Source organism: Plecotus auritus, assembly GCF_963455305.1.
Source record: "Plecotus auritus genome assembly, chromosome: 6".
Taxonomy (NCBI): domain Eukaryota; kingdom Metazoa; phylum Chordata; class Mammalia; order Chiroptera; family Vespertilionidae; genus Plecotus; species Plecotus auritus.
This window is the reverse complement of record NC_137773.1, coordinates 69,467,346-69,491,343: the sequence shown is the minus strand read 5'-3', so window position 1 is coordinate 69,491,343 and position 23,998 is coordinate 69,467,346. Positions and strand designations below refer to the sequence as shown.

The 23,998-nt window shown below is 37.2% G+C and overlaps 1 protein-coding gene across 2 annotated transcripts in view; it reads left to right on the top strand.

Moving 5' to 3' along the window:
* The first annotated feature begins 17,596 nt into the window (after window positions 1-17,596).
* The window catches only part of GLRB (glycine receptor beta), a 74,061-nt gene continuing 67,659 nt past the window's right edge, over window positions 17,597-23,998 (top strand). The window contains exons 1-2 of one of the 2 annotated variants that reach the window (XM_080674267.1): window positions 17,597-17,806; window positions 19,470-19,620. In XM_080674267.1, coding sequence (XP_080530393.1) covers window positions 19,499-19,620 — 122 coding nt within the window. In that variant the 5' untranslated portion in view covers window positions 17,597-17,806; window positions 19,470-19,498. The remainder of the gene's footprint in view (window positions 17,807-19,469; window positions 19,621-23,998) is intronic. The other variant, XM_080674268.1, reaches the window with a different exon arrangement.

Genomic DNA, 23,998 nt, shown 5'->3' with positions numbered 1-23,998 from the left:
TTGGCCTTGACTGAAGAACAGTGGCTCACTCAAGGCCGCACTTATTTTTGGGTTTAGTCTGTATCCAGTTTGATCGGCACAAGGGCAATAAGGCACAGCCTTCTCTCCCTAACTCAGGACAAGTCTGAAAGGCCACCCCAGCCCCAGACCTCTCCATGGAACCCACAGAAGCTTTTGTTGGGACAGCATTACAAATCAACTTCTCTCTCGCTCCAATCCTGTTTCCTTTCTCTCTCTTCCACAGTTGTGGGTTCCCAAGAGCACTCCACAAATGTCTGACAAGCTAGTCTTTAACTTAGAGTCGGCTTCATAGGGAAGCCAAATTGCAGCAGTTCATGCCAGGAATGTTCAAAAAAGCAGATGCTCATAGGCAATTTCAGAGTTGGATCATCTGCCTGATGTGAGGATGACAGCAGATGACTGCAAAGTCAACCAAGAAGTAGTCCAAGTTGCAGCTGTTGGGCCAGATGTGATTATCTTTTCTAGACTAGAATAACAGGTGCATGGTGTATGGCCACTGATTTAATAAATGCTTTTTTCCCTATTTTTATCAGAAATGAGGATCATAAGGAGTTCAAATTTACTTGGAATAGATAAGACATTCATAGACATTTAGTGTTTTGTCCTAGGCCTAGGTTAACTCTCTTGTGCTATGCCATGAAATGGACCAAAGAGATCTGTACCCTCTGGATGTCCCACAGACCATCACATCGCTCCACTAGATTGATGTCATTATGCTAATTGGACTGGATGAGCCAGAAGTGGCTGGTAGATTGGAGGCCTTGATAAGATCCACATGTTTCAGAGGGTGAAAAATAAAACCCACAAAGATGTAGGGATCGATCTCAACATTGGGGTCCAGTGGTCCTTTACTCTTCAAACTACAGGAAAGATGATTACATTTGTACCATTAAGAAGAAAGGACAAAGATACCAGGTAAGTACGCCCCTTTGTGTTATGGAGGTACCAAGTGGCACATTTGGGAACACTGCTATGACTTTTGTACCCAGTAACATAACAGCCAGCCACCTTTCAGTAGGCCACTTGTTGATATATTAAGGTTGTCCCCCTGAAATGACACTTTCCTTCTTTCCCTGAGTTTTAAACAAAGAAAGAAAGAAAATAAAGGAATTAAAAATGGGGGCCAAAATGAAAATGTCTAAACTTAAGGATGTAACTAGACAACCAAATGGATTTACTACCTAAATCCCAGAATTTGGCAATCAACCCACCCAGTCATGGATACTGATAGACTGCCAGCAATTTCCTCTGAACAATAATGGCTTTCTCCTAGGCTTCCACTATAGTATGTCTCAAGTGAGTTTCTCTTGTGGTAGACTCTAACCCAGAACCATAGTAAGTGGGTTCTGGAAAATGCAATTCCAGGCTTCTCCTCTGAAATACAGGGGGAACTTAGAAAGCGGTGACAATGATTTTAATCAATATTAAACAGGGGCTGTAGGGCCAACTTCATACTGTCACCTGTTTTGTTTTGTTTTCTAATGTAGCCACACCCTGGAATTGCCTATAATTGCTTTCATGCTGCATTGGCAGAACTGAGTATTTGCAACAGAGACTGTATTGTTGGCAAAGTCTCCAACATTCATTATCTGGTCCTTTATAGGAAAAAGTTTGTCAACCCCTGCACTAGAAAACTTGTTATGGTTTTCAGTATAGTCTGTGAGTATTGGTCTTCTGTTCTCTTCATTTTTTTTTTTTTTTTTAGAAATATGTTTTTATTGATTTCAGAGAGAAAGGGAGAGAGACAGAAACATCAATGAGGAGAATCATCCATAGGCTGCTTCCTGCACGCCCCCTTCTGGACAATGAGCCTGAAGCCTGGCATGTGTCCTGACCTGGAATTGAACCTTGACTCAAACCATGACCTTCTGGTTCGTAGGTTGACACTCAACCACTGAACAACACTGGCCAGGTCTGTTTTCTGTCTTCTCGAGTTAATTGTGGTCACTTATATATTTTCCTTGAATGTCATCATTGCATCTAAATTTACTCCTTACCTTTTATATTTTGTGTCTTTTTTCTCTTTACTAATAATCAATAATAATAAAAGCGTAATATGCTAATTAGACCAGATAGCCAAACGACCTTCTGGACGTCCTTCCGGACAAAGCCAGGGCTGCGATGGCCAAGCCCCTTGCACGAATTTCATGCATCGGACCTCTAGTATGTAATGTTTCTAATATATTTTGTTTTGATGCAAAATAAGACTTTGCCAGAAGTTATTTTGCTTAATTGGTATAATTTATTTGTTATATAACTTAATTTTGCTTTATTTTTATTGTTTCATTCTATATTTAAAATGAAATAATGTTCTTGTTTTTATGTAACTTCTTGGATTTAATGTTTAATCTATTTATTTAAAATATTTTTGTGTTCTTTAAATGCATTTATAATTATAAATTTTCTTCTCAATACTGACTTAGTTTAAATCCACTACTTTTAAAATAAAGAGATTCATAATTTTTAAAGATCATATTTTTAGTTGTGATTTCCTTTTTAACCCAAGTATTATTTAGGAATGTGTTCTTAATTTTGGAAATGGAGAGCTTTATGTGTGTGTATGTTTCCAGTCATTTTAGCTAATTTTTAGTTTATTGAATTGTAGCTTGAAAATGAAACCTTTATAGATTCATTTTCCTAGAATTAATTAAATTATTCATTGCAGCCTTATAAATAGCCATTATCTAATACTGCAGGAAAAAAGAATTGGAGTTTTGAATAAGATCACCTCTGGATTTTAATTTTTCTTTTTTTCATTAATTATAAAATTATCAGTCATGTTAATTTTATCATTTAAATTCTATCCTCAGCATGATTTGTTCCCAAACTAGACAGAGATGAGAACAGGGATGGGAGAGAGACAGCAGGGAGATAAAATTGCGATAGTTTTAGTTACTCTATATTTCAGTCACCACAAACTCCTCTTAGGAACAAAGAGAATTATATATCTTGTTAATGAAAGAAAAATAAACAAGCAAACTAATTATTTATATTTTTTCCCCACTTGATCTGACAATTTTTGAAAAAGGCATGTTAAAAATCTCCTACCAAGATTACAGAATTCTGTGCTTCTCTTTTCATTAATAAAAATTTTGCTATAGATGTCTTAGCTCTAACAAGTGATGCATGCAAGTTAGTAAGGATTCTGACCTTTGATTTTCCTATTTGTTGATTTGTTTTAATAATATATTTTTTAATTTCCTTTATTAGATTTTTTATAAACAAAAATCATACTGCTGTTTTTTAAAATTTTAAACCTCTTTTTGTTAATTTATTTGAAATGTCCCCTCGTATCATCTTAAGAATTCATTTTCATTTCCTTATTCCTATCTGGGGAATGCCTTATCCAAGTAATGAGAGATTGGTTGGCCAAATGCCAAAAGGCTGGCAAGCTGGGACCCATAGATTGAGTGGCTTTGTTTGGAAGCCTCCAGGCTAGTAAGCTCTTCTGGAGCTAGTACAACTTGTATTCTTCTGGCTTTCCTCTTCTCCTTAACGGGACACAGAGGTAAGTTACATTACGTCTTTTCCCATATTATAATCACAAAGCCCATAGGGACAGTTCCACCATAAAAGCCATGGAATAGGGTGTCATCACTCCAATTTCCCCTTTCATAGTGCATTGTCTTGCAAGAGAAAAGCTGCTCCCTGCAGAGCCCTTGTAAAAGAGTCCCTTTTACAAGATTGTTCAGTTTCCCACTTCTCCCTAAGCTGTATCCCTTGACTCCAACCCCTCAGCCTAAGTGCTCAACACACAAAGATAATTTTTTAAAAAGAGGATTCATTAGTAACATAGGAAGCCATCTTTATAAAATCTCCTGTTAGTTATTAACCTTTTCCATCTTTTCAAATAACAAAAATTAGCCCTAGCCAGTTTGGCTCAGTGGATAGAGCATCAGTCGGAGGACCGAAGGGTCCCAGATTTGACTCTGGTCAAGGGCACATTCCTGGGTTGCAGGCTCTGACCGTGGTCAGGGTGCATGTGGGAGCAACCAATCAACGTGTCTCTCTCACATCAATGTTTTTCTCTCTCTCTGTCTCTCCCCCTCCCTTCCACTCTTTCTAAAAATGAATGGAAAATTATCCTTGGGTGAGAATTAACAACAACAACAACATGCCTAAAGAAGGTTGAAAATTTGTAACATTTTGTCTTTTATAAGTAAAAGAGATCTTAACATTTGAATTAGCTAAAGTAAAGAAATACATGTATATCTGTATATTAGAAAAACTATTCAATTACTATTTTGTGTTTGCCCAAGCTAAAGCACTTAAATCAATAATGCCCTATTTTCCACAAAATAATTTATCCTAATAAATTGTGGAAATGGAGAGGCCTATTTCCTGAAGTGTATTTTTGTCTACTTGTTAATGTGGAGATAATAAAACACATTGCCTCAAGAACAATGGAAATAATATTAAATTTACTAGGCTTTATTCACATGTTAACAATCCAGTTTCTTTTGACTTTCTTAAATTTTGGCATACTTCATCCTTCTTGGCTTTTTTCATCTTCTTCCAGATCAATTCCCATTTGGATCTACAAATTTGTTAAAAGCAGAATTTAAGTGTTCATAATGAATTCAGTGAAACTGCACTAAGTGCCATATATTGTAAATTTTAAAATACATTCTTTCACTAGCCTAATAAAACCACTGTTGCTTTTAGCTAGTCCATCAATAACACTAACCAATTTGGCATCTGGTTGAGACATCTTCTGTCTTGATTTTCAAATGGAAACAATTAACTCAATCAATTGTGCATAGTTTCCCTAGGAATTACACTAACCAAAGTAGGATGGCAATAAAGGGTTATTTCTGGAAATTTATATATTTCTTTTGACAACACACTAAAACACAAAGAAAAACCCATAATTTTCTAAGAGGCATAGACTCGTGGATCATATTTACCTCTTTTTGTATGTTTATCTTCCTAAATATATATCATTCTATTCTATATTAGAAAAAAAAGTAAATAATATTTTTTATCCTTATGAAATTCAAATATGGGATTCATCTGGAAATTTTCCAGAATCCATGGACAGAGATTTATATTAAATAGTTAGTAATTCTGACCTTATTTTGTTATAGATTTCGTCAAAATTTAGGTAGATGAAATCTTGAATTTATAAATTCAGTGGAAAAGATTCCCTAAGGATGCTTCAAATCTCCAGCCTCAGGTATAAATGACTCTCTTCCTCCTTTTTAAATATTCCCAGGACAAGCCTGCCTGCTGCATGCAAATATGTAAACTCCTTCCTTTTGTACACTTGCCTTTGATACTGTTCTTGTATCAAACTTCCTGTGGTTTAGCAATCTGAGGTCACTGCCACAGCGGTAGAGGAAGTTGCTTGAAAAACATTGATTTGTGTTAGAGCAGCCATTCTTGCCAGTACCATTTTTTATTTTTAGGTATAAAATTATTTATATTGATTGGCACTAACGTTTTGTACTGAATTCATTAATGGGGCAATTTAAAATTCTTAACAGATTATAAATGACCATTTAAATCAATTATATTGAATAAAAACACCAAAATGGAATCAATATAGCACAAAATTGAAATAACAATGGTGTGTTATTTGGGAATCACAATAAGTTAGTTTGAAAGCAACCTATTTTCAAGACAAATTCACTGCGTTGTTTGCTTAATCTATTTTAATGATATTTTTAGTATGTAGAACAACTCAAAATCAACATGGTCTTTTGCTAGTCACACTTCTTAACTGTACATCTGGTCATATTTTATCTCATACTTCTGGAAGCTAGAAATCTAAGATCAAGGTGCCAGTATATAGGGGAGTTTATAATCCAAAACTCCCCTATATACTCATTTTAATGCATCAGCATATTTAAAATTCACCTGCAAAGCTGGTGAATATTCTAATGAAACCTTCCCTTAAGATTCTTGCCTGCAGGAAAATCCTATATAATAAAGAGGTAATATGCAAATTACCATCACGCCCTCACAAGATGGCTGCCTATGACCAGGTCGGCAGGGGGGTTAGTGAGGGATGACCAAACAACTGAATAAGCAGGCTGCGTGGGGCGACCAGGCCGGCAGGGAGGGGCCATGAAGAGCGACCAGGTTGTCAGGGGAGGCAGTTGTAGGTGACCAGGCCAGCAGGGGGGCAGTTAAGGGTGATCAGGCCGGCACGCAGAGACAGTGAGGGGCGATCAGACTGTCAGGGGGGGGGCAGTTAGGGGCAACCAGGCAGGCAGGCAGGTGAGTGATTAGGAGCCAGTGGTCCAGGATTGTGAAAGGGATGCCCAACTGCTGGTTTAGGCCTGATCTCCAGGATCAGGCCTAAACGGGCAGTCAGTCATCCCCCAAGGGGTCCCAGATTGGAGAAGGTGCAGGCTGGGCTGAGGGGATCCCCTACCCCCATACACAAATTTCATGCACCAGGTCTCTAGTAAAAAGATAAAAATAAATTCTATTGCTAAAGTGTGTTTTTAAAATTAGGTTAGAGATATAGACTCTTTAAAATTAAGATTAAGAAGTTACTTAATTATGAGCCTAATTTGCTTTGTGAGCTTGATTTTAAGGTCTTATTTTAAAACCCTAATTATTTGATAAGCACCTTGATTTTATTTCTACAACTGGTTTTTAATATTGGTATAACCATTATCCAGCCACTTGCTCATTCTAAAAAAAAATTGCTAAAATAGAATAATAATTTTTATTTGTAATCTCAAATGCCATGTACATAAATTATAAATGAAGTTTATTGGTATGATAAATATGAAACATTTCCCAAAAAGGCACAGATTTAGAACCCATAAGCTGCAGGCTTGGAACTTTCAGTTAATCTGGCTTGATATTAGACAACCTAGAGGAATGAATTCTTAATATGGTCCATAGATGCTACTCCAATATTAATTATTTACCTAGGTCTTAGGGAAAAAAAAAGGAGATAACAAAAATATCACCATTGGCATTGTTCACAAGGTTTTAAAAGAAAGAGTTTTGGATTGCTTTCTAAACCACTATCACACATCTGCTTTGAACACCAGAGGAAGAGAACATGTTGTCTTGAACATTTAGCCTAGAAGTCCTGGCTGTTGGAAGGTATGGCCTCTTCCCAGATCTGCAACAAAGCTGATCGGCAGGTTCAAAGCTTATCAAGAATTTTGACTATAACTTTGTTCAGACTCGGTAAAAATTGCAAATACTTTTGGAAGAGATTCTGTTTGACTGGAAGATTCATGGCCCTGAGTTACTAGTCATCTGCTTCTGCCACAATAACTGTTATTATTGCTTTGGAGGAAATGTTTGGCTTTGAGCAGTCATGAATAGCTGACAATCACATGCCAACTATAAAATAAAAGAATAAATAATTCACACAAACAGACCTGTGGATGGCAGTTACTTTGTATTAACTATCTGGATGTGAAGAGTTTTTGGTTAAAAATCAGTGATTTTGATGTAATTGTTATTGGACAAGCCTGTGTCATTTACCTAAAGGTGATTCGTTTTCTCTCTTTTTTTTGCTAAAGACTTGGGACGATGTCTAATTTATCAAAAAGCTATAGAATACCTTATAGGTGCTTTTGCAGTGAATACTCTGAATAAAACATTAAAACTTTTATATCTGTTTTGAGTCCATACACCTCCAATCACAGATAGTTCCTCCCCATGGGAGTAGGGGCTGAGAGTGGGTTGGCAGATGTTACAATGTGCCTTTGGTTGTTCTGAACTGTTTCCTACAGTGCTCATATGCACAAATAGGAAGATCTCATTTTTGTTTCTTCTCATAATATTATCACAGTTAATGTGGGGTTTTGGTTGTGTATTAATGTATTTCTGGGTATCATGAGATATTATTGAATAAGCAATTTAAAATGACACAAAGAAATATTTTAAGAGCCCAGCTTCCTGAATCAGAAAAACTTAGATGCATAGTTATTTCTATCATTTATTAGCAGTGACTTTAGAGAAGATATATGATGCCTCTGGATCTTTATCTCTAAATTGTAATAAGTATTGAACCCATAAAGTTGTTGATGAGATAATAAATTTAAAGTACTTTCTGTAGTATCTGGGAAATAGTATACACTTAATCAATAATGATGATAATAATTATTATTGCTATTATTATGATGATGAACAGAAAAAAAATTAAGTGAAACGTAATTCACATATTAGTTCATCTTTGGACCAACTTGGAGTTGGAAGTAAGGGCCTGGATATAGTACTAGAACAGCTTCTTTGATTTCAATTTCCTAATCTGCTGCCAGATTCTGTACAAGCCATGTCTATGTCTAAAATATAATCTGTTTTCACTCACCCACGTGTAACTAGAACCAGAGTCTTCATGTTGTGATACGACATTAAAGATGAAACAATCTCTTCCTCTTCCAACTTTATTATCTTGGATAAGTTAATTTCTCTTTCTTAACTTCTGGTTTCTCATTTAAAATGTGGGTATAAAATAACATGCAAATATATCTTGAAGGTTTTAAAGTATAATATAATTGCATTTATTTCAACGAACAAATAATAAAATGTGGCTAGTATTGTTTAAAATTGTGGTTTTAAATAATTAGGATATTAGAGAATATTTTAAGAATAATATGCTGTGTCTGAAAACATATGGAAGTGATTTGGGGTTATAAAATATTATTTGCATTATTCTAATACATTAAGACTGTCTACTCATTAACATTTTCCAATATAAGGTCTGTTGTCTTTTAAAATGTATGGATAGTACTTAACAGATGCCAAATAACTGACCCGTTACTCTAATCATCCTCTGTTGTAATCTTCTCTTTATTTATAATTACTTTCCAATTATTTATTTCTGAGACATTTTTAAAGAGGATGATTTGAAGAAAAACACATCTAAAACAGGTAAACGTGACTTTAAAAAAAATATTTGATGGTTATAATGGCATATGGACTGAAGTTTCAGTGAAAAATCTCATGAATGACTATTGTAATTCAGTCTGTCATTAAAGAATAAATATGGTTTATATAGAGAGAAAATAGAAAAGAAGTAAATTTATATAGTTAGAACTAATGTTTTATAGCAATATAAACAGTAAGCAGCAAGAGTGGTAAGTACTTATATCATGAATAAATGATTTGGTGAGACTAATCTCTCTTTTTATGTTTGATATCTTAATCTAACAGAGGATATTTAGCACAGTATTTAAGTTTCATGAACAAGTAAAATAAAATTAATATGTTATAGACCATGTGAAGCTGAAGTGTATAGAAAATAGGGTTCCAATTGAATGTCTTGAGATAGGCCTACAAAATGTTTCCAGTTGCAGATGTAAATAAAGGAACAAAAAAGCAGACATGTGTAAATAAATATATGTAAATAAATGAACAAAAAAGCAGAAAGAAATGTACATCAGGATCCTATTAATTAAAAATCTACAATTTCATTAAGCAATTAGGAAACAATAAAAAGAGGAAAGGTAATTATTTATGGTCCCTATTCTATATAACAGATATTTAACATAAATTAACTTGTTTAGTTCTTAGAACAAACCTGTAAATTATGTATTGTCATTTTCATTTTACTAATACATAAACATGAAATATAGAGAAATTAAGTAACGAGGACAAACTTTACTCCTTTATTCAACACTATTCCAGGTGCGTGAACAACATCAATGGACAAAAACACCTTTTTAATTCAGCTTACATTTTAGCCAGGAAAAAGAGAAAACAAGTACATGAATAAATTGTATAATATTTTAGAACATAATAAGTATTATGAAAAAAAGAAAGAAAATGCACGTAAGAGGGGATCAGAAATTCTTGGATGGTGGGAGTTTGCACTTTTAAACAATATTTTCTAAATCTCCTTGAGAGGGTGACATCTGAGAAAAAAAACGAAGTTAGGGAGTTAGACATGTGGCTCTCTGGGAGTGGGCATGTTAGACAGAGGAAACAGGTGGAATGAATAAAGTGGGATCCTGCCTACATGGGCATGTTAGAGAAGCAGCAATTTGGCTGGAGCAGAGGGAGCAAGAGGCAGAGTGAAGGGGGGAACAAGGCAGAGTTATTGGGAGGGGAGCATAACAACTGGGACCACGTAGATCATTGTGAGCATTCAGTTATTAATATTAGGGAGCAGAGTATCTTGTAAAGCTTGTAGAACATGATTATACAGACAGTCTCCCAATAATGATGATTTGACTTGTGATTTTTTTCATCTTTACAATGATATAAAAGCAATATGCATTCAGCTGCAACTGTACTTAGAATTTTGAGCTTTGAGCTTTTCTGGACTAGCGATATGCCTTATATTATTATTTATGATGCTGGGCAGTGGCAATGAGCCCCAGTTCTCAGCCAGCCACAAAATCATGAGGATAAACAACCACTGCTCAACTGTGTATTGTGTTCCCAGTGTTTTTTACATGTCTTGTTTTGTGTGTTGTTTTTTTGTTTGATTTTTCCTATCCCATCAAGTCTACAAAACATTCATCTATGTCTCCCACTTCTGATGAGAAGAGGCAGGCAATTACTGTATACAAGCAGTGCTCCCTTCACCCATATGATATGGTTTGAAAATGTATTAGTGGGAAGATGGCAGCTGGCAGGACGGAGGTGAGGGAGAGGAAGTGAGTGAGTGAGGGTATGAAAGGAGAGTGTGTGGATGTGCATGGTGTGTGTGTGAGTGAGTAAGGGACAGTTAAATCTCGCAGGAACAGCAGGGGCTGGCAGACAGGCTATCTTAGACAAGGAGAGACTACCACCGCTGTGGCACTCCCTGGACTGCGGGACACCAGCACGGAGCCCATGCCATCTTAAAGGGGAGAACGGCCTTTTTTTAGGAACTCATCAACACCACCAACCAGACAGGCCTTGGAACTGCCCCCGCGACCCAGCAGCCACTCCAGCCAAAATCCTGCTGCCCCAGCTGCAGACCCACAGACCCTGGGACCTCCACCTCCAAAGGTGCACCGCTCAACAGCAAAATGAAGAGGCATTTACCTGGTGACAGCGAGACTAGCTGGCTGTGGCTAGGAGGGAGCGGAGAGCTGCAGTGCCCACCCGATGCCAGCACCAGTTGTTTGTAAGAGGAATTTCCTGATACAATTGAAAACAGATTCCTGCTACTAATATTTTTAAATAAATAAATAAATAAATAAATAAATAAATAAATAAATAAATGGCGGCGGAATAGACAGATGTGTCCTGAGCCTTGTCCCAGAGCAGATAGAAAGAACAGCTGAGGGTCACACAGGGAGTGTCTATTGGTGAGTTAAAAGACAGCTATACTCCAGGAGAAGGTGGGGGACTGCTGGACGGGGCTCCCCTGACTGGGCAGCCCCCACTGCTGCTGGGTTCCCTCCCAGAGCCACTGGATAAGACACGGAGACCATGCCATCTTGAATGGGAAAGTGGATGTTATCGGAAGCCTGAAAATCTACAACTGCGGCACCCACCGAGCAGCTGCGAACCCCAGACCACTGGTCCCCAACTGGGGCAAACACGCAGATTCAGAGGAGCTCTACACTCCACCATGGAAAGGAGAGAGAGAACTACATAACCTGACACCCGGAGAAGAGAGACCATGGGAGACAAAGAAACAGCCCGCATATGAAAGAAAAGCAGCATCACCAGAAAAGAAAGTAAACAAAATGGAGGCAAGCAACCTGTCAGAGAAAGAATTCAGAGAAATGGTCATAAGGTGGCTGAAAAGAATGGAAGACAAATTTGACAATATGAATAAGAACCAAGAGGAAATGAAGAAGAACCAAGAAGAAATAAAAAATGACATTGCTGCTATAAAGAACTCAATAGAAAGCATCAAGAGTAGACTAGAAGAAACAGAGGACTGCATCAGTGAGCTAGAAGACAAGGTAGGAAAAAATACCTAAGTAGAGCAGCTTCTAGAAAAAAAAAAAATTAAAAAACAGGGGAGAGCCTAAGGGAACATTGGGACAACACAAAACAAAACAACATCTGCATAATAGGGGTTCCAGAAGGAGAGGAAACTGAGCAAGGAATAGAAAACCTGTTGGAAGAAATAATACAGAAAACTTCCCTGATATAGGGAAGAAAAAACCCACACAAATCCAAGAAGATCACAGAGTCCCAAGCAAAATGAACCCCAAAAGACAGACGCCAAGGCACATTATAATTAAATTGGCAAACACCAACGACAAAGTAAGAATCTTAAAAGCAGCCAGAGAGAGACAGAAAGTTACCTACAAAGGAACCCCAAACAGACTAGCAACTGATTTCGCAACAGAAACTCATCAGGCCAGAAGGGAATGGAATGAAATATACAAAGTCATGCAAAGGAAGGGTCTGAATCCAAGAATACTATACCGAGCAAGGCTATCAATCAAAATTGAAGGTGAAATCAGGAGCTTCACAGACAAAAAAAGGACTAAAGGAATTTATTACCACCAAACCAGCAATGCAAGAAATGCTAAAGGGTCTGCTGTAAAAAAAAAAAAAAAAAAAAAAAAAAGGGAGTGAAGAAGGAACACAGGGGTAAAGAATAAAAATGGCGACAAATAAGTACCTATCAATAATAACTTTAAATGTAAATGGATTAAATGCCCAATCAAAAGACATAGACTGACGGATTGGATAAGAAAACATGACCCATATATCTGCTGTCTACAAGAAACACACCTCAGAAAAAAAGACACACACACAGACTGAGGGTGAAAGGATGGAAAAAGGTTTTCCAGGCGAATGGAAATGAAAAAAAAGCTGGGGTAGCAATACTTATATCTGACAAATTAGGTCTCAAAGTGAAGGACATAACAAGAGATAAGGAAGACCACTTCATAATACTAAAGGGAGCAATCCAACAAGAAGAAATAACTCTGGAAACATATACACACCCAATACAGGAGCACCCAAATACATAAAAAACTCCTGGAGGCTATCAAGGGAGAGATTGACAGCAATATAATCATAGTAGGAGACTTTAATACCCCACTATAACCATTGGACAAATCCTCTAAACAAAAAATCAGAAAAGAAACATTAATCCTAAATGAATCACTAGACCAGATGGAATTAATTGACATCTTCAGAACATTTCACCCCAAAGCCACAGAATATACATTCTTCTCAAGTGCACATGGGTCATTTTCAAAGATAGACCATATGTTGGGTCATAGGCAAAGTCTCTTCAAATTCAAGAAGACAGAAAGCATATCAAGCATCTTCTCAGATCACAGTGGCATAAAACTGGAAATCAACCACAATAAAAACAATCCAAAAAAATCAAACACATGGAGACTAAACAGCATGCTATTAAACAATGACTGGGTTACCAGAGAGATCAAGGAAGAAATAAAAAACATCATGGCAACAAATGACAATGAAAACACAACAATCCAAAATCTATGGGACACAGTGAAAGCAGTCTTGAGAGGGAAGTTCATAGCTCTACAGGCCTACCTCAAAAAACAAGAAAAAATGGTAATAAATCATCTAACTCAACAACTCAAAGAATTAGAAAGAGAGCAACAAGAAAAGCCCACAGTGAGCAGAAGGAAGGAAATAATAAAGATCAGAGCAGAAATGAATGACATAGAGACCAAAAAAACAATACAAAAGATCAACGAAACCAAGAGCTGGTTCTTCGAAAGGATAAACAAGATTGATGAACCTCTAGCCAGGATCACCAGGAAGCAAAGAGAGAGGACTCAAATAAACAAAATCAGAAATGAAAGAGGGGAAATAACAACAGACCCCACAGAAATACAAAGGTTTGTTAAAAAAATACTATGAACAACTCTATTCTAACAAACTAGACAACCTGGAGGAAATGGACACATTCCTAGAAAAATACAACCTTCCAAAACTCACTCAGGAAGATTCTAAAAATCTCAATAGGCTGATAACTATGGAAGAAACTGAAGCAGTCATCAAAAAGCTTCCAGCAAACAAAAGCCCAGAGCCAGACGGCTTCACAGGGGAGTTTTACCAAACATTCAAGGAAGAACTAAAACCTATCCTCCTCAGACTATTCCAGAAAATTCAAGAGGAAGGAACACTTCCAAGCTCCTTCTATGAAGCCAGCATCACCCTAATACCAAAACCAGATAAAGATAACACAATGAAATAGAATTACAGGCCAATATCCCTCATGAACATAGATGCCAAAATCCTCAACAAAATTCTAGCACATCGGACCCAGCAGTATATCAGAAAGATCATACACCATGACCAAGTAGGATTTATCCCGGGGATGCAAGGATGGTACAATATTCACAAATCAATAAATGTGATACATCACATAAACAAATTGAGAGATAAAAATCACATAGTCATATCAATTGATGCAGAAAAAGCATTTGACAAAATCCAACACCCTTTGTTGATAAAAACTCTAGCACGGATGGAATAGAAGGATCATACCTAAACATAATAAAAGCCATATATGACAAACCTACAGCCAACATCATACTCAATGGGCAAAAACTAAAACCATTTCCCCTAAGAACAGGAACAAGACAGGGATGCCCACTCTCACCACTCCTGTTCAACATAGTGCTGGAAGTACTAGCCATTGTGATCAGACAAGAAGAAGAAATAAAAGGCATCCAAATTGCAAAAGAAGAAGTAAAACTGTCCTTATTCCTAGATGACATTTTTCTGTACATAGAAAATCCTAAAGACTCCATCAAAAATTATTAGACTTAATAAATGAATTCGGCAAGGTAGCAGGATACAAAATTAATGCCAATAAATCTATGGCATTTCTACACACCAATAATGAACTTACAGAAAGAGAGACTAAAAAAGCAATCCCATGTACCATCATACCAAAAAAATTAAGATACCTAGGAATAAACTTAACTAAGGAGGTAAAAGACCTATACGCAGAAAACTACAGGACACTGAAAAAAGAGATAGAGGAAGACATAAACAGATGGAAGAACATACCATGTTCATGGATTGGTAGAATCAACATCATTAAAATGTCCATACTACCCAAAGCAATCTATAGATTCAATGCACTCCCCATTAAATTACCAATGGCATTTTTCACAGACCTAGAAAAAAATCTCCAAAAATTCATCTGGAATAAAAAAAGACCCCAAATAACCACAGCAATCTGAGAAAGAAGAACAAAGTAGGTTGGATCTCAATACCAGATTTCAAGCTGTATTACAAAGCCACTGTTCTCAAAACTGCCTGGTACTGGCACAAGAACAGACATATAGATCAATGGAATAGAATAGATAACCCAGAAATCGACCCAAATCACTATGCTCAATTAATATTTGACAAAGGAGGCATGAACATACAATGGAGTCAAGACAGTCTCTTCAATAAATGGTGTTGGGAAAATTGGACAGATACATGCAAAACAATAAAACTAGACAACCAACTTACACCATATACAAAAATAAACTCAAAATGGATACAGGACTTAAACATGAAATGAGAAACCATAAAAATACTAGAGGAATCCACAGGCAGCGAAATCTCAGACATATGCTGAAGCAATTACTTCACCGATATGGCTCCTAAGGCAATGGAAGCTAAAGAGAAAATAAACAAATGGGACTACATCAAAATAAAGAGCTTTTTCACAGCAAAGAAAACCATCAACAAAACAACAAGAAAGCCCACTGTATGGGAGAGCATATTTGCAAAGTTATCACTGATAAAGGTTTAATCTTCAACATCTACAGGGAACTTATACAACTTAATAAAAGGAAGATAAATGGTCCAATAAAAAAATGGGCAATGCACCTAAATAGAATCTTTTTGAAAGAAGACAGAAGGAAGGCCAAGAGACATATGAAAACATGCTCAAAGTCACTAATCATCCGAGAGATGCAAATCAAAACCACAATGCCGTACCATCTCACACCTGTCAGAATGGCTATCATCAACAAATCAACAAACGACAAGTGTTGGCGAGGATGCGGAGTAAAAGGTACCCTCGTGCACTGCTGGCGGGAATACAGACTGGTGCAGCCACTGTGGAGAACAGTATGGAGTTTCCTCAGAAAACTAAAAATGGAGCTCCCATTTGACCCATTAATCCCACTTCTAGTAATATATCCCAAGAAACTAGAAACACCAATTAGAAAGGATATATGCACCCCTATGTTCATAGCAGCGCAATTCACCATAGCTAAGATTTGGAAACAGCCTAAGTGCCCATCAGCAGATAAGTGGATTAAAAAACTATGTTACATCTACACAATGGAATACTACGCTGTGGTAAAAAAGGAGTTCTTACCATTTGCAACAACATGGATGGAGATGGAGAGCATTGTGCTAAGTGAAATAAGCCAGGCAGAGAAAGATAAATATCACATGATCTCACTCATTTGTGGAATATAATGAACAACATAAACTGATGAACAAAAATAGATCCAGAGACAGAGAAACATCAATCAGAATGTCAAACCTCAGGGAAGATAGGGGACAGTGGGGGTAACGGGGAGAGATCAACCAAAGGACTTATATGCAGGCATGTAAGCCTAATCAATGGACAGAGACCACAGGGGGGTGGGGGCATGAATGGGAGGTGGGGGGTAATGGGGGAATAAGGACACATATGTAATACCTTAATCAATAAAGAAATTTTTAAAAAAAGAAATGAAGAAACAAGTAACTCTAAAGTAAAAATTACTGTAAGTGCTTTGGAGGAAATAAACAGTGTGATATCCTATCTAAAAAAAAAAAAAAAATGTATTAATGGATACATCTGTAGGTCCAGAACACAGTGCTAAGTGATGCTCACCTGAGCCCATGCTTTCTTAAGGAAAAAACAAAACAAAAAACAACCATTAGGCATACAGTCAAGAGCTAATAGGAAAGCTGTTTGTTATCTAAGAGCTGCATAGCCAAATGAAGGACCACTTTGTACACAAGAAGGACAAGGAACACTTTGCTAGAGAAAGCCAAAATCAGATCTGGCTCAGAAGTGTAAAATCAGACTTTGAGCCTCTGGTACATTCCATTCAAGTATATCCCTTAAGACAGCTGAGCTTCATTTGCTTCATCTGCAAAATGGGAACGAAGACATTAAACTTGCCCAAGAATGAATGCTGTGAGGGCCGCATGAGATAACGCAGTGAATGGTTTTTGAAACCATAAAGTTCTGTGCATATGTTAATTAGTTAACAAATGTTGAAACAGTACCTGTAAGATTATATGGCTTTAGTCATTTTGATCAATTTAAGGTTGCTTAGAAAGAGCAGGCTTTTAGAGATTAGAAATAAAACTCAGAGATTAGGTTAGATGCCAGGAGTCTAGGCAAGTGATGAAATCACAGAAACGGTAGGTTATCCGATTCGGTCCAAGAAGGTCATTTGCTGTTCTATTGCTTTTTGTTACTAGTAGTCAAATGGTGACTCTACATGATTCCAGCTCCTGGAGAGGTTGTTGTCCTTACCAGACTAACACTGTCCTTACCCGACCCCCCGCACTCATCATCTTGAGTCCCTAAAAGGGGTGGGGGTGGGGGGAAGCTGTATTTCTGCTCCAAAATCCTTTGGATGCCTGGAGGAGAGGGTGTTGTGACGCCCCTCCACGCTGGGTCGGGATACCTCTTCCCGCCCCCACCCCTCCTCCTTCCGTCGTCCCGCTGTCCCTGGCTCCCCGGCCCGCGGTCCCTGCAGCAGCCCGAAGGCGGCTGCGGTCACCGGCCGCGCGCGCCACGGCGCAGGCTCCGCACCGGAGCAGGCGCGTCAGCTGAGCTCGGCGGTGGCGCGGGCGGCGGGACGCAGCTGCCCCGCTCTGCGCCCGCTGCACCCCAGCAGCCAGCGCCGTCTGGGCCCCGTGCCGCCGGGTCCTGGCCTGGCGGCTGGAGGCGGGGGCGCCTAGGGTACGTGTCCGGGGGTTCCACTGAGGAAGGAAGGGCTTGGGAGGACCGGGGTGGGAGGCGGCGGGGGCCGGGGGACGGGGATAAACGCCTCTGCGGAAAGCCAGGGTCAAGGCTGGGGTGGCGGGGGCGCTGGAGCACTGCGGCGTGCAGAGGAGGAGGCGAGCGCTGCCCCGCCAGGGGCAGGGGGCGCGGGTAGCGGCCGCGGGCCAACGATGCGGAGGCGTCCGCGGACACTCTGGGGATGGAAGGATGCAGAGGGCCGGGGTCACTAGAGAACGCACTTTTGTGGGGAGGGCTCCTGGCGTGGTGTTGCTGAAGATCCTTCAGTCATTGCAGCTGTCCCCTTTGCAAGGTTGGAGGTGAAGGCAGAGAACATAGAGTTGGATTCCTCTCTGCCCGTTGAAACCGTTAGGATGGCTCTTGGTTTTTCTTGGGGAAGGACGTGAAGGTGGTGGGCGAAGTACCTGCTGCTGTGGGCAAAGGTGTCTGGAAGTGGATGCCATGGTAGGTTGGGGGCAGGGAGCGGCCAGTGCTGTAAGTTGACAGAGAGCCTTCTGCTCTTGCTGTTGGCCTGACAAGCACCCTCTCCTATCTTCATTAGGAAGGACCTGGCTTGCTGTAGGGTGGTGCAATGGATAAACGTGGGGAAATAATTATTGGGGGAAAGAAAGGGAGATGAAAAACATGACCTGGGAGAAGCACATTTGTAAGGGTCAGATGGGAATTAAGTTAATGTTGAGGCATCTGATAGGTTTCCCACTCTGCAATGAAGGTGAAACAATTCATGGTTTGGAAATGAAGAATGCAGAAGAGGTTTAAATATTCCAGAAGCTTAAAGTTTTTTTTTTGTTGTTGTTGTTTTTTTTATGCATCAGACACTGGCAAGAATATAATTCTCATTTCAGCACGGAAAATGTTATTAAAATATGGCTAGGGAGATTATTTGGAAGAATCTAACTATACTTGCTACTTCATTTTATATAATGTTACCTAGAATTTCTGCAGTCAGAAATCATCTTTGGGTAATAAACATTAGTATCAAGCAAGGAGGAAAGCCAAAAAGCTAATTTATATCCATCTACATCCTTTTGGGGGGTAAAAGCTTGCAAATTAGTGTGTATAAACAAAAACACAGTGCATTTAGAGGGTGAAACTCTTTGATGATAATTTTTTCTTTTATCTCTGTCAATTTTTAATACTTAAAATTATCTTCCCTTTAATTAGTCTTATTGTTTATGGAAAATATAAATGCAAATTTAAAACAATATAAAAATGAAAAAAGAAAACAAAAATTAATTTAAACTTAATAGCATCAGATAACCATTTTAACTCCATGTTGAACTTCCTTCCAGATATCTTTCTAAGCATAGATTGATGTACTGTGCAAGTCAATATCATTTTACAATTTTATATAATTATAGAATCAGAAATATTGCATGCTTATCTTTTATTCCTCAGTAGGATTTTATTTCCTACCATTATTTAAATTAACTTTTACTGCTAAATCAGCACAAAATATATAGTGAAGTATAACCACCTAGGAATGAGCAATGAGGATTTGATGTACAAATGTCTATTGGTTAGTAATGATTTTACTCCTTAAATAGTCATATAGTTAATCATTTGCTTCATAAATGTAAATGTTTCTTGTTCTTTCTTGTAGATCCACCTCCTGAAATTTAACTTTTCACAATGAAGTTTTTACCGGCGCTTGCCTTTTTTATTTTAATTTCCTTGTGGGTTGAAGAAGCCTATTCTAAAGAGAAGTCTTCAAAGAAGGGGAAGGGGAAAAAGAAGCAATATCTATGCCCATCGTACGTTCTTCATGCCTTATATTCTCATATGGAGAGATGTTATTGCATTTCTTTTTTTATCCAAGTAAGGTTGCTTATTGAAACACATATCAACAGAACCTTTCATATCAGAACATGCACTAATTTGCCAATGTTCCCCTGTCTTTAGTTAACTCCCACCTTAGTGGTCTTGTCCAAATCTATGACTGTAAATATCATTTATTTACTGTTGACTCCTAAACCTATGTCAGGCCCAGGCTTTTCTGAAGAGCATCACACCCATACATTTAACATTTGAATCTGACTGTCCCTTAATGACCTCAAACTCAACTCAAACCCTGTTATCTCCTTTGGGAAGCTTTTCCTAATTCTGATAGTCTGATTTGGATAAACATTCTGTGCCTCTATAGTACCCTAATTGCCTGTCATATTTATAATACTGTATTATAAATACAGTTTCCCCTCTAGATTGAAAGCCTCTGAGAGCAGGGTCTTATTGACTCAAGCACTAAAGAGCAGCATAACACACATACACACAAAAAATAAAAATTTGTTTAAAGAGTGAATAACAACCTAAAGATCATTGGCTTTTACAAGTCATTAAATCTGGATTGGTGAAGGAAGGCACTTGAAAATAATTTATATGACCCCTATGGACAATATTTAGAAATATGGTCCCAATAGTAAAACTAGGTGAGTTAACAACTGGGTAATTAGTAGAACATCTTCAACTTCACTGATGGTGACATTTTGGCCTTATTGTGTTCAACATTTTATCAATGACTAAAATAAGACCATACATAGGAAACACTCATCCAGGCTGAAGATAGTATGTATACCCATATATTCAGAAATGTATTTTCTGAATCATAGGGTACAAGTATATTAAATTCCAGGAGATAAGGGTAGTTTTCCAGTTCTACTCCCATCATTCATTTGTGAGAGTTCCAGTTGCTTCACATGCTTGTCAAAACTTGATATTATCAGCAATCATTTGAATTTTAGCTATCTGATATGGGTATAAGATATCACATTGTGATTTTAATTTGCATTTGCCTGATGATTAAAGTTTCTGAGCACCTTTTCATAAGTATATTGGAGTTTTAGTTATAAGTCTTTTGCAAAGTGCTCACTTTTTAAAATTGTTTTCCCACCTTTTAAAAAATCTGTCCACTTTTTATTATTATTGATATGTAGAAGTTTTTCATACATTCCAGAGAGAATTCTTTGTCAGATATATGTACTACAGCTCTCTTTCTAATTTTTGGTATGCATTTTAATTTAACAGTGTCTTTTGATGAACTAAAGTACTTATTTTTAATGAAGTCTGAGTCTGATTTGATTTATTAATCTTCTTTAATGCTTTTGTGTTTTATTTAAGAAATAGCTTTCTACTCTAGGGTCATGAAGATAATCTGCTTTTTTCCCCTTAGATGCTTTTTTGTCTTTAGTTTCATATTTAGTTCTGTAATCCATTTCAATTTATTTTTTGTGTATGATGTGGAATAGGGTCAAGACTCATTTTTAAAAGCAGCACATTGATTGAAAGGCCATTGTGTCTTTCAATGCAGTTGTGAATTTGTTGTAAACCAGTTGCTTGTTTCTCCATTCCGTCCCACTGGTTTATTACTATGCACCTTGTGTCAGTAACACACTTTCTAATTACTATAACAGAATGCCTACATGTCCTCTAGCTTTGCTCTCTAGAAGTACCGTGGCCATTTTAGGTCCTTTGTGTTTCCTTATAAATTTTAGAATCAGCTATTCTACTTGCATATGTATAGACACAAAATGCTGGGATTTTTATTGACATTGTTTTGTTAACCTAAAATAAGAAGCCAAAGTGAGAGGCACCATTGTTTATTTGAGGTCACAAAAGTGTAACTTGGGGGCACAGATTTAGGCAGAAACCAAAATTGTGTTCTGATTACAGAGGAAAGGACTTTTTGTGAGAAAATGAAAAGAAACGACTGCTTGAGTAGAGGAAAGGAATTTCCATCGGTGTTCACACACTGAGTTACTTTTTAGCTCTACGTGACTGGTTACGATTCTATCTTCAGGGGGAATGTCCATAATCCACAGTTCTTGTGCTTGGGATGCCTGCTTTCCTGCTATTTTACAAATAATTATTTAGAAGACAATGTTGCCTTGGTCCAGTGCAAAGGTTACTTCACCTAGTTCAACCATTCCAAAGGTTCAAGGAGCAAGAATTGTAAGGAATGGCTACTCTAGGTCTATTTTAAAATGGCTCCACTTATGTCAACTTTTCATAAAATAGACTCAATTTTGTTTCTAATTTGTATTCAAACATATTATAGATCCTTCTCATTAATCTGCCTCCTGGTGTTTATTAGAGTTCAAACTGTACAACACTGTTCAAAACTGTAGAATATTAGGTGTCAGTGTCTTTATTCTGCTCACTGATACTGCAGAGAAATTATTCTTCATCACTGCTCAGCAAAATCATATACGCTTAATGCTTAATCATCATTTTTTTTCATTTTATATTTTGCAGTTTCTTTGCATTATTATAGTGTCTCTGTTACTGGTTCTTAAGAGCTTGTTTGTGACTAAAGATGTTAACCATTTCTCATGCATTGCAAATGAAATACCATGTTTTTTGTTATTATTTTACTCTGGTGTTTTACTTTTTGGTTGTATCAAACTTGTGTCTTAAATATAATCATGTTCTGTTTTTAAAAAAATAAATCAAACAGTAAACAAGAAAAACAACCACACATGGGGAAAAAAGGCAAAGCAAACAGATTAATTAGGAATGAAGATATTTACCATGACATTGGAATAACCACCTTTTCATAAATGTGGCTAGCCCTGGGATAATGTTTGTTTTTTGTTTTTTGTTGTTTTTTTTTAATATCTAATACAAATCATTGCACTGAGTAGAATTCTTTAAGGAATTGAAACTAGGGATTTTTATTTTTTATTCTTATCCTGTGGCCAATTACTCCATGAATCAGAGGTTGAGCTCCATCTGATGCAAGTGTTTTTGTGTGTTTTATTTGCTGGTATTTTCCCAGGACCTTAAAAAAAAAAAAATGCCTGGCGGTGGCAGGCACTTGTTAAATATTTGTTGAATGAGTCATTGAATATTTATGGAATACTACATGTGTAGTATATTCAGAATTTGTAGTTCTAGTTAAGTATGAATTTTGTGAGGGGGAAATAGTTTCAACTCTTGAAAATTTACATTCAAGGAACCTCTTTTTCCTCCTGAAAAAGCATGCTAACAAAATACAGGTGATAGACATTATTAGTCATGTCAATCATTTGGTAAGTACTGGATATGATATCATCATACCTTTACAAATAGATTTTAAAATTAGTCACATTTGTTTCTGGTTGCCTTTGAGGTTCTGAATGGTTTTAAAATATGGTGCAGTATATTTTGTCTTTTATTTTCTAGGTGTTCATGTAAGAACTATTACATTTTGGCAGCTATACACGAAATTTGTTCTGGATTGTTGGCTTGACACTTTTAAGGAGGACAGGGAAACTGTCTGATTCTATTTTCCATGAGGACATATGATCCTGCCTCTATTACCATCTCCCTCTGTTCCTTTTCCTCCCTAGAGTGAATGAGCGAGCTCTCCCTCATCTAAGGCTGGTTTTTTCACCCATCATTTAGATCTCATTGACTCCTATTTTGGGGGAGGGGAGAATCTGAAATTGGGATTCACTTTTTCTCACTCAACTGCATCTTTTGTAATCGACTCAAGTTTTACTTTATGGACTACAATATAGAAAAATGCAGTATGTCTCTGAAACCCACCTGTCGGTAGCCATTCTTTTTCCTTGCTAGAGTTTTCATGTTAAGGAGGTAAAAATAGATTTATTTTATTAATTTGCAAAGTTGAAGTATTTAGGAGCTGTATCCAATGCCAATTTGTCCTGCTGGTGATTACTTATCTCTTCATGTGCCAGATTCTCCCTAGAAGAAAGCCAAGAAATTAAATTTTGTTTCCAAACAATAGCTATATAAATAGTTCAAGGAAACAGCCATTGGTTCAGCCAAAAAAAAAAAAAAAAGCAAACTAATTTAACTGTTGTTTTTTTTTAATGAAATTGAGCTATAACTTCACTTAAAACTCACTGTATATATATACATACATATGGTTTTTCTTTTTTGAGTATTGTCACTGCATGTTGTTTTTAAATTTAAAAATTTTATTGTGGTGTGAATACTTAACATGAGATCTGCCCTCTTAACAGATTTTTTTAATTAGATGTTACAATGTTGTTTTCTGTAGGTACAATATTGTACAGAAAATCTCTAGAACTTATTCATCTTTGCATCAGCGAAATTTCTCTTGTTAATTAGCGATTCCCCATAGCCTACTCATTCCATCAACCACCATTGTATTCTCTGCTTCTATGAGTT